Consider the following 17,620-nt stretch of genomic DNA (forward strand, 5'->3'; position numbering starts at 1 on the left):
ACACACACACACACACACACACACACACACACACACACACACACACACACACACACACATACACACAGATTTACAGTACAGGCCAACATTGTGGACACACCTCATTCAAAATTTTGGACACACCTCATTCAATGTGTTTCCTTTATTTTCATGACTATTTACATTGTAGATTCTCACTGAAGGCATCAAAGCTATGAATGAACACATGTGGAATGATGTACTTAACAAAAAGTGTGAAATAACTCTAAATATGTCTTCCTCAAAGTAGCCACCCTTTGCTTTTTTGTTGTTAATAACATATATATTTTTTTTTTGTTAATAAAATATATTATAATAATATTACATATATATAATAACATATTATTATTAACACATATTATATTTAATATTATTATTATATATTTTATTAACAACAAAAAAGCAAAGGGTGGCTACTTTGAGGAATCTAAAATATAAGACATATTTAGAGTTATTTCACACTTTATTGTTAAATACATAATTCCTATGTGTTCATTCATAGTTTTGATGCCTTCAGTGAGAATCTACAATGTACCAAATAGTCATGAAAATAAAGGAAACACATTGAATGAGAAGGTGTGTCCAAACTTTTGGCCTGTACTGTATATCTATCTTTAGTCTCCATCTAAACCCCCCCCCCCTCTCTCTCTACACAGAACTATGCTGAAGCGCTGTGTAGGTCATTCTGTGATCTGCTCGAAGACATCACCAACGACGGCCAGGTCCAAGTGCTGAAGGTAGTGTGTGTGTGTGTGTGTGTGTGTGTGTGTGTGTGTGTACGTGCACGGCAGTGCGTGCGTGCACCAACCACAAATTAGCTGTCTGTTCTATGAAAAATACAACAAGGTCCTGTTACCATTGCACCTGTGTGTGTGTGGCGGCACATACTCACATCCTACCATCCTGCAGCTCAGCGTGAGCTTGGAGAGCTGTTATTCACTCTGTACTTCCTGACACGGAGCCTCGCCTTTCATCACACCAGGGAGGAAGAAGAAGATGACTTATCTTCTTTCATTTTGCATTCCTCCTTCCTTTTAATCTTTCCCTCCCTTCTCTCCTCTGTCTACCCTAACTTCTATCCCCTCTAATCTCTCCCTCCCACTTCTTCCATCCTTCTCTCTCCCTCATCTCATCACTCACTCTTACTCTATCAGTGGTCCTGGTCCTGGAGAGCTGCACTGCAGCAGGTTTTTGTCCCAGCTTGGCTCTGACAAACCTGATTCAGCTCATCAAGATTTTGAAGTTCACTTGATTTAGTTCAATCAGGTGTGATGGCACAGGGCTGGAACAACATCTCTACCCCCTATGTGGCTCTCCAGAACCAGGATTGAGTATCACTGCTCTCTGTATTACTCTCTCTGTATGACTTTTTCTTTATCCCTTTCTCCCTTCATCTCCCTCTCCCTCTCTCCCCTTGAGTGAGGGTCGGGGGGAGGAGAGAGAGAGAGATGAAAGGATAAAGGGATAAAGAAAAAGTCCTCAAGTTTCATCAACCTCAAGCACATCCTCACATCGTTCTTAACCTTAGGCTGTAACCTCATCTCTGAAACGGCCCGGTCCTCTCTCTTTCTCCGTCACTCACACACACACACACACACACACACACACACACACGTACAGAGACAAACACGTACAGAGACGCACACACACGTGTACATCAGGGTTTCCGTTAACCGGTAATTACCGGTCTTTGTCCGATAAAATCTGTTGAAGTCCGACATTTTTAAACCTCTTCGGTCATAATGTCCGGTGAAAATAATTCCCTTTAAGCACAATTTGAATACAATTTGCTAAAATTAATTTGTCACATATTCTGATTCCTTCTATATTAAAAAAGACGAATATATAGGCTATATGTTTTCTTTTATTATTAATGTGTAGACTAGCCTACGCGATGACAAACAGCGGCAGGGTTGCCAGATGGGATTGACAATTTACAGCCTAACTAGTCCGCTAAATAACCGCTAAACCCAGTAGCCCATTCGGCGGTAACCCCCCCCCATCTGGCAACCCTGTCTCTCAACGGCGCGAGTAGTTTAGTCAGTTAATTTAGTTTGATCTAGTCTAAATAAAACCACTGCAGTGACCGGAGTCAAGGTTATTGTTCTGCGTGTTTTGGATGTGCTAGAGCACAGTGAATGACCACCGAGGGCCGTGAGATGCGGCTAGTAAAGGACGCTAGCGGCCATCTCAACCCCGTTCATTGATTGAGCCTGCCGTACCCGTTCCAGCCCTGAGTCGGGAGATTCAGAGTATAACATCCCCACCATTAGATTAGGATTGATTAGATTAGGTTGACAATACCACACTACATTTGAGTTTAGGGATATCAATGTTATATATTTGTGTATGTTTTATCTTTATGTATTAAATGTTATAATTGTTCCACATTTGAGAGTTGTCTTCCCCCCACTCAGTTATTCAGTCGGTGTCCATCATTTTAGTTCAATTTAGTCTATCTATAGTGTTAGAGTTTAATTTGTGCCACTAAGGTGAAATAGTCCACGGGTGTGTATCCCCCCGATACATCCTCCCCATTCTCATACTCCCGAGTCCGGGTAAGTATGATTTGACAGGCAGCTAGACTTAATGCCTTCCCAATCAGCGAGACGTGGTTATATAAATTACGTTGTTTTATTGATAAAAAGGGTAAAACTGGAAAGAGAATATAGAAAACTTACATTACTGTCGTGAAACTATTTAACACACTTCAGTTAACGTAATGTGGAGTCCGTTCATTGATCGATGCAGTCTGTTCAGTTCCCAGTGTGGCGCGCGTTCAGCGCTGGACATAATGGCATAGCGCGCATGCGAATCATGAAAGCCTATATATTATGATATTTATTATATAGCTCGCATAATCGTATCGGATGAGAAATAGACATTAAACGGCATATATAGGCTACACAACAGTAATCACCGCGACAAACAGCTATATTATATTTTAATATGATGACCGGAATATCTCACGTTTGTCCGGTAAATTGAAATCTTCCCGGACACGATGACCGGCGCCAATTTTTTCTAACGGAAACCCTGGTGTACATACACATACAAACACACACACGTACACACACACACACACACACACATACACACGTACAGACACACACACGTACACACACACACACACACACACACACACACACACACACACACACACACACACTCACACACACACAAGACAGAACCAAAAAGGGCAGCAACAATTAGAAAGAAGGCTAAGGGGTTACGCCACTAGCTGCTAATGACAATTAATTAAGGCAGACTCCATTGACGTCTCTACAGCAAATGAGTCTGAAAGGATGTCAGCCGTTAGTTCCCCGAGCACGGTAACAGAGCTGTCGAAGTGTTGTTGTTCCTTCACCTCCTTTCAGTCACTTGTTGCTGCAATTATCACTTTGTCAATATGGTTTAGATCAGTGTGTTGGTTTGGCTCTCTTCATACTAGCTTAATCTGAGTAGGCTACATTTGCATTGAATCTATATACTGAATATGTATGTTGATAACACATCTGATCCTATGATGTGTGAGCATCATTATGGGTGGTATGTGATCAGAGAGGGGAGAGTGTGAATTTTCTGTTTCCTTCTCATCTCCTTTCAGTTACTAATCCCATGTTTGAGAAGTTGTTTCATGTAGAGTTGTTTTTTGATTCCCTACTGAGTGAAGTTAGCTAACTTCAAAGGTAGTGAAGAGCAGTTACTATAATAATTAGATTGATGCCTTTTTAATATGCATCTTTGTTCTGATAGGTCATGAATATTTGATCATGTTACCCTTTTCATTTAATAAAAAAACATTTCAAGTATATATATGTAATGGGCTGGTTTAAGCCTAGTCCTAAACTAAGTCATACTTTCAATATAAATTCTCCATTGAAGATTCTTTTTAATCTAGGATTAGGCTTAAGCCTTGTCTGTGAAACCGCCCCATTATCTGAAAAAAGTGTATAATTATAAGGAGGCTGAAGGATTCTTTCCTGAAATATTGAGTTTTATTCATGCAGCAGTATTCCGCATGTGGGATGATAACACAGAGCATTTGACTCGACTTAGAAAAGGGTCAAATTCGTGCATATTAAAAGAAAAAACGTCCCCCTGAGACTTGAGAAATATTTGAGAGTTCAGTAAACTGTCGTGATGTGGCTTGCCAAGAACAACACAATCCCGATGCTGTTATCTGACATTTTGTTTACTATTCTCTGTCACTGGAAAATACAATTGTGTTTTTACAGTGTGTCACCAAACTGGAAAACACTCCACAAAACTTCAAAAACTATCTAAATGGAGGGACCATGACAACTGCCACTTTTCAGCCCTGGGGAACTAATTTATGGGCTGTTGTTTTGGTTATGTCGAGAGCCAGAGAAGTAACAAGGCGGAAATGGCATGTATTGTTGTCGATTTTGTGAAAGCGGCTGGACATCAAAGTGCAAGTTAGCCTACGGAGCCTTATTTCATGTTGTCCCTCAGTGAGTGGATAATGAATGGGCTGTGCCCAACGCTTGTTGCTATCCCTGTACCATGTATCATTTATTTTGTATCTGTTTTTGATTGAAGGAACCATGAGGTGTGTTTGTTTGAATAACCGCCCAATCACTTTTTGCTCCAACATAAGGAGCAAGGAACGAGATAACTTGCTCAAATGCAAATACAAAGTATGTGAGAAGAACCAATCAATGCGCTCACAATTGACCATTGTGTGTAGCGCCCGCTGTGCCACAAGCTGTGTTTGGCTTCAGCTCGGCTAAACATGTTTTGTTCTGTGCGGAGAAAGTATCCTAAGACCCTGGGCATAATGCTCCAATCAGTCAAAGGACAATGTGCAGATATTAGTAGAAAACGACTGTTCACAGCCCCCTTTTCCACCACTGAAAATCAGGCCCAGTCCTTATTTTGTCCACAGACTGAGAACAGCAATGGATGCCGAATTAACCCTCTGGCTCCTCTCATCTTTCTGCACTGTGTTTACTTCATCTAAAAGTATTGCACTACACACTCTGCCTACCTCACCTTACCTTCAGTGTTAATAATTAATCTTGTTAAATGGTGTATGGCTTGAAATCAAAAATCAATGGGACTGTGGGTATTAGAGTCCCTGTAGTGAGCTGTGGTTGCTCTAGTTACCAGACTTGGAGCTAGATCTGATGCCAGTCTGTATGTGTGCCAATGTGTGTGTGTGTGTGTGTGTGTGTGTGTGTGTGTGTGTGTGTGTGTGCCTGTGTGTGTGCCTGTGTGTGTGTGTGTGTGTGTGTGTGTGTGTGTGTGTGTGTGTGTGTGTGTGTGCGCCAGTGTGTGTGTACGTTATGGCTTACCTTTCAGTGAGAGAAGCGTCCTGTCTAGTCAGCCAAGGGCAGCAGTGTGTTTGTGTGTTGGTTCTGTGACCAAATTCATCTGACCTTGACCCACCAGTGCCTAGATCAGTGATGCTGATGGCTCGGTGGCTCTTATCTGTAATTTACGCTAAATGAACTTTTCTTTTTTTAATCCATGCTACTCTCAGACCTCCATAAGGTCAGAGTTTTTCGGGAACAGGAATTTAATGAAATTGCCCCCTAGACATTGATCCAAGGTCACTTTTGCCCTCCATCCCCCCAATGATTAATAAGGATTGAGGGAGGATAAGCTGGTCCCTAACCTGCGCCTCAGGACCACTTCCACCCACAAGGATTACAGGTTTGAGCTGAAGCAGTATGATATTAGCCAGAGAGAACATCTTTAGAGGTCATTGTGTCCCAACACCCCCCCCACCCCAACCCGATCCTCTCCCTCCTCCTCCTCCTCCTGCCTTCACCAGCTTCTGGATAATGAATCATCTTTCTCTGGCCCAGCAAACTTGAATACAAGCAACCCCTCCTTTAATTTGTACCCCGGGTTACTGTAGCAGAGAGGGCAGGAGACATGCTGCTGTTAGTCCTGCCCACTGACAGGCTTTAATTATCTCCCATCTGATATGCCAGGGCTGCGGGCACACTAATGCTTCTCCCAGGTGTCAGAGGAGGGGGAGGCTAACCCCGTGTTTTCATCAGAACCTTTTGGAACAGATTGTCTTCTACAAGCGGGTTGGTGGTTGTTACTAGCCTGTATAGCACAGAAATAGAAAGAACAGTCAGTCAGTTCCGTTCTTTGGATTGTTCCTCATGTTGGATGTTTTATTTTATTTATATAACATTTATTTATTTATTTTTCAAGTTGCTCTCCCTACTTGGCAATGAGAGCGAGAGAGCTTTGCTCCTCAGCCCCCGTTTCCATTTCCATTAGGATAGTGCAGATACCGATATTCAATTAGTGTGTTTGTGTAGGCGTGCACATGTGTGTGTGTGTGTGTGTGTGTGTGTGTGTGTGTGTGTGTTTGGATTTTGTTTACAAAAGCTGCTCGGTGGGGAGAGCAAGAGTGAGAGGGCTTTACTAGCCCCCATTTCTGTCGTCATTAGGATAGTTGTAGATACCAGTATTCAATTAGTGTGTGTGTGTGTGTGTGTGTATGTGTGTGTGTGTGTGTGCACGGATGTGTTTGCGGGCATGCTTGTCTCAATGTGTATGTGTGTATTTGTATGATTGTGTGTGTCGTGTGTGTGTCTGTTGGTGTGTGTGTGTGTGTGTGTGTGTGTGTGTCTGTGTCTGTATCATCAGTGTGGCTGATTGTAGAGGTTTATTTATGCGAAGCGACAGTCAGGCTTTAGGGTTGAAAGCTCACTGGCACTACTGCACATCTGGCTAATCTCTACTATGGAAGACGAGGACAGAGGAGCAGCAACAATTACAAGGCACACCGTGGAGACACACAACACAGAAGGTTTTCACAGAAACACACACACACACACACACACTCACCCCTAAATTACACCGCAAGCGTCAACCTCAGCAGCGGCGGCCATGTTAACGGGTTAGAGCAGCCATACAGTGCGTGTGAGACGAGCTGGCTGCCGCGACACGCCATCTAGAGATTCGGACTCTCGCCTATTTTTTCTGTGTGCTGCGCGCCTGAAAGTGATCTGTTGATAGTCATATTGAGATCATACCAACAACATACACTACAGTATCGATGTATACATCTGTAAATAATGTCTACTTTCTTTTTTTTTCTTCTTTTTTTTCAACACTGTAACAGCACGCCGCTGTTTTTGGTTCAATGGAAGCCCGGTAATTTGTTGTGTGCCTGGTAAGGTTGGGTCCAACCAAGGAAAGAAGATGATCAGCACTCATTGTGAAGTACTGCATGCGTCAAGATGCAGTTCAGCCACAACAACTTCTCTGATTTATTGGGCGAAGCCACATTGTTCGAAATTTCTCTGGGAGTTTTAGAGCAACAGATAAAGAGCTATGGCTCTTCTCCTTCTGTCTACAACTCGCTCTTAAAAATATAAAGAAAATAGAACAATAAATGATTAGTCCACGTTACTATTATTCAGGAAATGCAATTACACAAGTGGGCTAATCTAAACTATTTAAAGTAGAGTTACGGTACATAAAATAAAATAAAAATCATATGTTGTCATCGACAGTCTATTTTCTTCATGATCAACATAACGTACCGATTTGTAAGAGGAAAAAATCGCGAACTTGAAACGAAAGAAAGATATTGTAGCAAGACAAACGCATAGCACTTCTGATTCAGCAGACTGAACTGGTGCCTGTCATGTAATGTCCCCCTTTCTAATGTAAATTAGATAGTTCTCGATAAGCCCACCTCTGGAAAACTGTAGAACAGAAACCTGATATCCCCCATGGAAATGACTTAAACTGAGCCGGCTCAAGTTAAAAGGGATTGCTGTACTATTTTATTTTTATTTATTTTATTTTTTTATTTTTTATTTTACAATTGAGCACACACTTCTCTGTCTAAACTAAATATAAATGAAATGTATAATGAAGTGAAATTAAACATGATATTATTGACGGCCATTATCCAAGGCAAACTCAATGCACAAAGATAGGGCTGTCTGTAAGAGCTCCGCAGTACAGCCGTAGCAGAAATGCTTCCAGTATGGAAGACACGACAGAAAGAGACGCAGCAGTTCCGCCACGCACACACGCTGCTGAGGTTGACGCTATCGGTGTAATTTAGGGGTCCCTCTCGCTCACTCACTCACACTCTCTCATTCACACACGTGCATTGTCTCACCCAAGCGCGTAAATGGACTCACGCAAACCTCTAACCTGTTGACTATGGCCTTGACTCTCTCTTTTTGGGGGGGTTTTAGATTTGGGTCTCTATCATGTGGTCATTGGACACTGTCAGATTTTCCTTTTTGTAAAGATCAAACAAGGGTGAATGTTAGATTCCATTTTAAAATGCTTTCTTGGTGATAAAGGTTGAGGTGTTATGTGTGTGTTTTATTGAGGTCAGGGGCCATGTCATCATAGTCTTTTGTCATCATTAGCAGGCGTAATGGTGTGGAGAAGAGCTTTTAGCTCTGATGCTCTCTCTGGTTAGCACCCAGCAGATTAGTTAGCTATTTGTGTCATACCGCATGCACACACACACACTCCGCTCACACTCTTAACTCTTCTAACATTGTGTTTTACCATGGCTTACATCATGCTTACATGAATGTCCCTGAGGAGAACGTTCCGACCAGGGGCTTATCTATCTTATTCTCATTATGTCAAATATGGTTAATGGCCATGCTGATTTAATAGTCATATTTCGTTCGATTTTTTTGTTCAAGGTCTGTCTGTCGTGCCTTTATACCTCTGCTTCTGTGAACACTTCCAGATGTACAACATGTAGGCTACAGTGGGGGAAATAATTATTCAACATATCAACATTTTTTAACTGAAACATAGCATTTCCATTGCAGCTATTCACATAAAATGTAAGAAAGACCTGGAAGTAGTGGGTACAGTTGTCACAAAGAAAACAACAGGCAATGCACTCCACCGCCATGGTCTCCATTCACGATCAATCCAGAAGACACCATTACTGAAGAAAAGGCATGTTGAAGCTTGTTTGAAGTTTGCTACAGAACATTTGAAGATGAATGAAGCCATGTACCGGGGGATTCTTGAGAAGAGTCTGTTGCCATTCACCAGGATGATGAGGATGAGACGTGAGTGGATTTTCCAGCAGGACAACAATCCAAAACATACTGCAAAGGAGACTCTCAATTGGTTCAAGAGGAAGAAAGTAATGGTGGCTTAGTCAATCAGACTTAAATCCAATAGAAAATGTGGAAGGAACTGAACCAGTGGGCCCCCCGGAATCTTCAAGATTTAAAGACTGTCTGTGTTGAAGAATGGGCCAAAGTCCCACCGGATCACTGTGAGAAATTTGTTTTTTCGTACCGGAAGCATTTTGAAACTGTCATTGGAAACAACGGCTTCTCCACCAAGTACCACCTAACCCTAACCCATTTCAGTTTATAGCCTACTATAAATACTTCTTTCCTGTGTCATTCCCCTTAATTGCACATAACCTTTTTTATGGATTTTATGTCTAAATTTCATGTGAATAGCTGCAATGGAAATATGTCGAGTTAAAATGATGTGTTGAATACTTATTTCCCCCACTGGTTATGGCTTTTCACTGAGAGGAGGAAAAACCTCTCTTGTATGTCTCTTTCATTAGCCACCTATCTTACCCCCTGTTTCTTTCTCCCCTCTCCCCCCGCCTTCTGTCCCCCTCTTTAGGTGGTGGAAATAGCTCTAAAGGTGAGCCCCATGTTGGGAGCCCACATGTTCCAGCCCCTGCTACCGGCTGTTTTCCGAGGCATCGTCAATGGCGAGGTGAGCTGGCTGTGGTACAAAAACCTCTCTCTCTCTCTCTCTCTCTCTCTCTCTCTCTCTCTCTCTCTCTCTCTCTCTCTCTCTCTCTCTCTCTCGGCCATTCCCATTTTGTCCCTCCCTCAATTACCCTTCGTGCTCCATCTCTTTCTCTCATCTTCTCACCACTCTCTCTCTCTTCATGTCTTTCTAGCCAGTCACACTAACAGGTCTATTCGTCCTTCGGCTATATTCGCAGCACCCTGCTGTAACTCCTTTTGAACCTGACATCCTTCAGTCTACCGACAGCCATTGTCTGTTCTCATCACGTCCTTCAATGTCTCATACTGTAGAAACACACTTAGAAAGGACAGCCAAATCATGCTGTAAGTCACTGACCACATGTACAGAATATAGTCTGCTCTCTCAAGGTAACTGTATACGTCATGGTTATAGGGTATGCAATCACCTTGTCTGGGACAATAGCTCTCAAGGGTTCATGCCTCCACTTAATGTTCTTTCCTGTGTGTGTGTGCATGTGTGTGCGGGCGTACATACGTGATTGATTCTTCGTCAATGATGTTCCCTAAGTCTACTCCCTATTTGTTGTAAATTGTATCCCTTGAGATGTTCGTTTAAGTAGTCTGTGTCTGTTTGCTTTCTGTGTTCCTTGTCCTTGTCCTTGTCTTTATCTGTTCCTTTACCCGGGCTGCGCCCCGGGCCGATGTAAAAGTTGGATGGGGGGCGCATTATAAATAAAATTAACATTAACATTAACATTGATGAATCCCTTCCCTCCCATTGTCTCCGCAGAGGTACCCAGTGGTGATGTCTACCTACCTAGGGATCATTGGAAGAGTCCTACTGCAGAACTCTACTTTCTTCTCCTCCCTCCTCACACAGATGGCCACAGAATTCAACCAAGAGGTTTGTTTGTTTTTCAAGTGTCTGTTTCCATTCGTACTCCCGTCTGCGCCACATTATGACGACACTGCAAATCCCTGAGGAAGATACAGTATGTTCCCCTCCTGCCCTCTCTTGTCAACCATAGTCCAGAGTGCTTATTGAATCCCATTCAGTCTCTTTGCTGGTGTAACCAATCCTTTGCCGCGCTGCCAGTGTGTCTCATATGAAGTTGACCAGAATCCTAGGAGACATATGGGCCTTCTTCAGCCGTCTGCTCAGGAAGTAGAAACACGGCGATGTGGACATCCAGGAACCAGAAGACACGCTCCACCTCCATCCCATTGACGTAGATGGGGGTGTGTTCGCAGCCCTTAGCTTTCCTGTAGTCCACAATGAGCTCCTTGGTTCTCTTGGTGTTGAGGGCCAGGTTGTTGGCACACCACAATGTGCTGTGGTAGTGCTAGAGATGCTCCGATCAGGGTTTTTGGTGCCGATCACCGATCACCGATCACTGGAATCAGTGATCTGCCGATCCGATATCACCGATCACCGATCACAGCGTCGAAAATGGCAATTGAAGCATTCTATTTATTGTGTAGCATTATTTATGTTTTTAATTATTCTTAACACCATTGACATTGTATATTAAGTATTCAAATGAAATTAGGAGATGAGAAAGTAGCATGAATTGACAACCATCTGTTTTATTGAATTCACAACCACCTGTAGCTTACTTCAGGAAAAACAAATAAAATGTGAAAATAAAAATCATAATAAATAAAATGTACACTGTCACATCAAATGTGCAACATTCCACTCGAATGAGAGGAACTAGGGGCTCTTAGAGAACTTGGAGCTTATACTGTAGCTTTCCTGAGGAACAATAAACATACCCAAACTAAACTGCAACATAAACAGGCTATAGCCAAATATAAAATACTGTTTCAAGTCAGTCAGTTTCAAGTCATATTTAGGAGGAGATAAGACAGCAAGTCAGCAATAATCAATAAAACAAAAAAACAAAACATTTCACCTAAGGAGATTTCAGACTCAAACCTTACTTCTGATTAAGCAGCATCACTGTCAGATTAGCCTTGAGAAATACAAGCATCTCAGCGTTTTTGGCACTCAGCCTGTTCCTCTTATCATCTCAAATATGTCCTGCTATGCTGAAAAGTCGCTCGCTATCTACACTTGTGCAAGGTGCACAGAGAAAGACCTAAAACTCTCGCGCTAATAGTTGTTGTTGCTATGGACCTTAGTCTAGCTTAGTGACTTCCTGCTCGCGGGGTCACATGACGTCGCTGAACACTACCTACACTACGCTCGTGAAGTCGCGCTGGAACTCTGACCAGCACTCGTGGAACACCTCTCGTCCAATCAAAGCACTCGGTCCCTTTATGACGTCGAGCCCAGTGTGCGCTTCGGCGCTCTCGGAGCGAATCGACGAACGCAGCAAATGCCGTATGATATTCGTGGTATTGAAAGTCCTTGCGTGCGTTCCTCCGCGAGGAATTTCTTTTGCGCAGACATTACAAACTGCATATTTGTTGTCTCTTTCCGACACTGTGTAATATTTCCAGACTGGCGACGCCATTTTGTTAACTGATCGGTCGTGTTTGATCGGCCGTTTTGAGAACTCCGATCAAAACCGATCAAGGCCATATCGGCCGATACCGATCGGCGCCGATCAGATCGGAGCATCACTAGGTAGTGCTGTTATTTTGGGCTTGTAGTCCGTGATGGCCTGGGTGCCTTGCCACATGCGTCGGGGATCAGAGTTGTTCTGCTTCTCAAATACAGACAAGCATCTTAATACTGTCCTCTGGTAGAGTGTCCTGTCCCGTCTCCTGTGTCCATGCTAATCTGACCAGGCAGCATAGGTGATGTGCAATGTGGCAGACATCCACCAGCTATTGCGTTTCACCTGTCTTTGTCCTTCACATTCATGATAGTAGAGGCGAGGACAGAAGGGGAGGCCGTTGCTGAGACGGTTCAACCTAATTCAGAAATTCTATATTTTCTTTATGGAATTTGATTTAATTGAATATATTCAATTAATCAGTTTCTCTCTCTCTCTCTCTCTCTCTCTCTCTCTCTCTCTGTCTCTCTCTCTCAGATGGACCAACTGTTGGGCAGTGTAATAGAGATGTGGGTGGACCGCATGGACAACATCACACAACCAGAGAGAAGGAAACTCTCATCCCTGGCCCTGCTCTCCCTCTTACCATCTGACAACAGGTAAGGAAGACGCACACACACAAACACACACTGAACATACCAAACAGTATAAGCATTGTGGAAAAAACTCTGACATATTGTTTAATCTTCTAAATTCTAAGTCTAAAAACATGCCGTGTGTGTGGTGACCACTTGAGCACTGCCAGGTAAAATCAGAACTTTCCTTATCATGAAATAAAACAAACTTTTTTGGGGGCCTTCATCTAGTTGATGAAACTTCATCAAAAGAGGTACTTTTTAGAGATAATAGTCTAGCCGGTGCTTCAGGATTTTTATCGTTGTTGCTTATTTAGGTGTGTCTTTTCGTCACAACAATGTGGTGCGTGTTCATCTGTGGCACCAAATCACATACACACCTCATAGGTGATAAGAGACGATAAAAAAGAGGAGAGAGATGAAGCATATATTAATGTTGGATGAAAAACTTTACTTGAAAGGAAATCATCTTCTATTCATGATACTTTTCTTTTTGCAAGATTTTTTAGGCAAGAGTTCTCCCCAGCTCTTTTTTTAGAAGTCCCAGGCTGTTGGAGTTCTTTTGTATGCCCCCTTGATTGCTTTGCATCAGCTATTGAGTATGACGGCCTTGGTGCATCATCTGAAACCCCAGCTGTAGAACTCTGGAAAACATGTTTTTCACTCTAAAGTCGCCACATTGAAACCAATTTAGCTGTCAGAGAAAAGTGATACCTTCACCAGTAACAGCATTTGTCCCCAGATAGCCGAGCACAACTTGGATGAGTACATGAATAACAAGTGATAATAACACAGTGGTGTTAATTGGTTGTCGTTTAACTGTCAGATAAGGACTTCTGCTTGGCCTGTAATTTAATGTAAATATCTGATAACAGGGGGTCTAGCTATAACTAGATAGTAGTATTAGTAGATTACTTAATATTCTCTATTTGTTTACATTTGCGGACGGTTTAACAGTGTCAAAAAATGGAAACAGCCCAACCCTACTTCCCAGTCATCGGATCTGAATCCAATAGAACACCTTTGGTAGAACGGATTCACAGCTAGAAAGTGCACCTAAAAAATCTGCCTGAATTGCGTGATGCAATCATGTCATCATGGACCAGAATCTCAAAGGAATGTTTCCAACATCTTGTTGAATCAATGCCACAAAGAATTGAGGCTGTTTTGAGAGTAAAGGGAGGCCCTACCCAGTATTAATGTAGTGTTCTTAATAAAATGTGTGTATATTATTTTATCAATGGCACAGCACACACAGCACGCATGTATATAGTTTGATGTAAAGAACTCTTCCAACTGCAATGCAAAAAACACAGAAAAGTACAATAAAGCTTTATTTCTTTTAACAAAGTGTGGTACAAAGTGTGGTACAAACAAAAAAGTGAGCGTACAAACTTTTGTGCGAATTAGAGGAAGTTTATTCGAATTTATCGTTTCCATAAAGTTTCTAATGCGAATCAGAATGGTTTATGGAAACACAACTGAATCTCTTGCTTGGTCATCGAGGCTATCTACTAGGGCTCAGCACTTTATTCTTTGGAAATAAAAGTAAGCATGTTTTTTGGTTTTTTATAAACATAACTAGCGCTAATCCACATGTGTTTGGCCTCTTAAGGGACAAATTCTAACTTGAGCTACACACATGACCTGAATTTTCTCAGGATTATCCAATTGATGTCAATGCTTGATTTAAACATAAGTATGGGTTTTGCATGCACTACTTCTCTACTTACTGCATAATTGGGCCTCAAGCTGCTAGCTTGGAGGATGGAAAAATTGGTCTAAGAGGAGTCATGTCCTCCTCCATAGCCTTTGAACAATGAGGTCATAAACCCTTCAGCTTTGCTATGTAGACTGAGTTCTAATGACCCACTTCCTTCACTGGACTGAATGAAGCAGTGGCTGCTCAGAAGCGCACTGTTGTCATGTGTCCACTGTCTGGGAGAGAAATAGCTTATTGCTTAGCCTTATCAGTCACGGCTTCATTGGGTTTCTCTCCATTATTGCTTTTACATATCTTTGAGGAATGTCACCTCAGTAATGTGAAGTTGTGTATGTTTTGAGGCATTTTTGAAACTCTGAGTTCTAAATACTGTCCATCTTTGTGCAATCAGTAGACATTCAGACTGTTTTATGTTCTATTTAGCATGCATTACCTTGTGGTCGATTTCATGGAAAAAGTGCAATCAGAAATGCCCAGTTTAGTTTAGTTTGTTTAAGCCTGACATTCTGCCCAAAAACCTTCTTCAAACTTTTCAAGAATTCTACATTAAATGGAGACTGATAGGATTATTCTTTGTTGACACTTTCTATAATGGATCTCACATCCGTATCACTTCTAACTTAATAAGATCTATCTCTGTATCCTAGGCCATCAACTGCTCTCACTGGTATTGTGTGGAGTGACTTTGGAGCACATCGAGTTATTGCCCATTTCAGATGTGTTTTGCTAAGCTTCAGAAATGGATTCCTGTGCTGGGGCCGTTCATATTGAATGAAAACTCATTGTGCAGTACAAGTCAAAAGGCATGAGAAAGTAATATGCCCTATATTGCAAAAATGAATATTGCTTTAGCGTTTTCACTACTGCTTATTTGCACATACCATATTTATTATATTGCTTTTGAATGACCGGTATACATGTTACATACAGCTCTGGTATACATCTTACATACAGCTCTGGTATACATCTTACATACAGCTCTGGGAAACATGTAGACCCCTGCAAAATTATCAGTTTCTTTGGTTTTGCTATATATCGATATGTGTTTGAGTAAAATGTTTTATTCTATAAACTACTGGCAACATTTCTCCCAAATTCCAAATAAATATAGTTATTTAGACCATTTACAGTGGGTTCGGAAAGTATTCAGACCCCCTTAAATCTTTCACTCTTTGTCATACTGCAGCCATTTGCTAAAATCAATTAATTTCATTTTTTTCCACGTTCATGCACACACAGCACCCAATATTGTCAGAAAAACACAGACTTGTAGACATTTTTGCAGATTTATTACAAAATAAACACTGAAATATCACATGGCCATAAGTATTCAGACCCTTTGCTGTGACACTTGTATATTTAACTCAGGTGCTGTCCAATTCTTCTGATCATCCTTGAGATGGGCCTACACCTTCCTTGGAGTCCAGCTGTGCTTAATTACATTGATTGGACTTGATTGGGAAAAGCACACACCTGTCAATAGAAGACCTTACAGCTCACAGTGTAAAGTCAGAGCAAATGAGAATCATGAGGTCGAAGGAACTGACTGAAGAGCTGAGAGACAGAATTGTGGCAAGGCACAGATCTGGCCAAGGCTACAAAAAAATGTCTGTTGCACTTAAGGTTAAGAGCACAGTGGCCTCCATAATCCTTAAATGGAAGAAGTTTGGGATGACCAGGACTCTTCCTCGAACTGGCCGTCCGGCCAAACTGAGCATCCGGGGGAGAAGAGCCTTGGTGAGAGAGGTAAAGAAGAACCCAAAGATCATTCTGGCTGAGCTCCAGAGATGCAGCGGGGAGATGGGACAAAGTTCTAGAAAGACAACCATCACTGCAGCCCTCCATCAGTCGGGGCTTTATGGCAGAGTGGCCCGACGGAAGCCTCTTCTCAGTGCAAAACACATGAAAGCCTGCATCGAGTTTGCCAAAAAACACCTGAAGGACTCCCAGACTCTGAGAAATAAAATTCTCTGGTCTGATGAGACCAAAATCGAACTTTTTGGTCTTAATTCTAAGCGGTATGTGTGGACAACACCTGGCACTGCTCATCACCTGCCTAATACCATCCCTACAGTGAAGCATGGTGGTGGCAGCATCATGCTGTGGGGGTGTTTTTCAGCTGCAGGGACAGGACGACTGGTTGCAATTGAAGGAAAGATGAATGCAGCCAAGTACATTGATATCCTGGACAAAAACCTTTTCCAGAGTGTTCACGACCTCAGAATGGGCCGAAGGTTCACCTTCCAACAAGACAATGATCCCAAGCACACAGCTAAAATAACGAAGGAGTGGTTTCAGAACAACTCTGTGAATGTTCTTGAATGGCCGAGCCAGAGTCCTGACTTAAATCCAATTGAGCATCTCTGGAGAGACCTGAAGATGGCTGTCCACCAACGTTCACCATCCAACCTGACAGAACTGGAGAGGATCTGCAAGGAGGAATGGCAAAAGATCCCCAAATCCAGGTGTGAAAAACGTGTTGGATCATTCCCAAGAAGACTCGTGGCTGTATTGGCTCAAAAAGGTGCTTCAACTCAATACTGAGCAAAGGGTCTGAATACTTATGGCCATGTGATATTTCAGTGTTTATTTTGTAATAAATCTGCAAAAATGTCTACAAGTCTGAGTTTTTCTGACAATATTGGGTGCTGTGTGTGCATGAACGAGGAAAGAAATGAAATTAATTGATTTTAGCAAATGGCTGCAATATGACAAAGAGTGAAAAATGTAAGGGGGTCTGAATACTTTCCGAACCCACTGTATTTGCAGAAATGACAACTGGTCAAAATAACAAAAATATAATACAATACAATACTAATGTTATAACTTAGGAACAGAAATCATTATTTGGTGGAATAACCCTGATTTTAAATCACAGCCTTTCATGCATTTTGGCATGCTCTCCACCAGTCTTTCACATTGCTGTTGGATTACTTTATGCCACTCCTGGCACAGAAATGCAAGCAACTTGGCTTTGTTTGATTGCTTGTGACCATCCATCTTCCTCTTGATCACATTCCAGAGGTTTTCAATGGGTTTCAGGTAGGG

At 42.1% G+C, this 17,620-nt stretch overlaps 1 protein-coding gene across 1 annotated transcript in view; it reads left to right on the forward strand.

Annotated features, from left to right (window-relative positions):
* The window catches only part of LOC308157759 (importin-11-like), a gene marked incomplete at both ends in the record, with an annotated part of 254,304 nt that overhangs the window by 85,229 nt on the left and 151,455 nt on the right, over nucleotides 1-17,620 (forward strand). Inside the window, 4 exons of the mRNA XM_080531366.1 lie at nucleotides 675-755; nucleotides 9,655-9,750; nucleotides 10,540-10,653; nucleotides 12,752-12,873. Of these exons, the coding sequence (XP_080387492.1) occupies nucleotides 675-755; nucleotides 9,655-9,750; nucleotides 10,540-10,653; nucleotides 12,752-12,873 (413 nt within the window). The remainder of the gene's footprint in view (nucleotides 1-674; nucleotides 756-9,654; nucleotides 9,751-10,539; nucleotides 10,654-12,751; nucleotides 12,874-17,620) is intronic.

Source organism: Nansenia antarctica, assembly GCF_963989245.1.
Source record: "Nansenia antarctica genome assembly, chromosome: 5".
NCBI classification, from domain to species: domain Eukaryota; kingdom Metazoa; phylum Chordata; class Actinopteri; order Argentiniformes; family Microstomatidae; genus Nansenia; species Nansenia antarctica.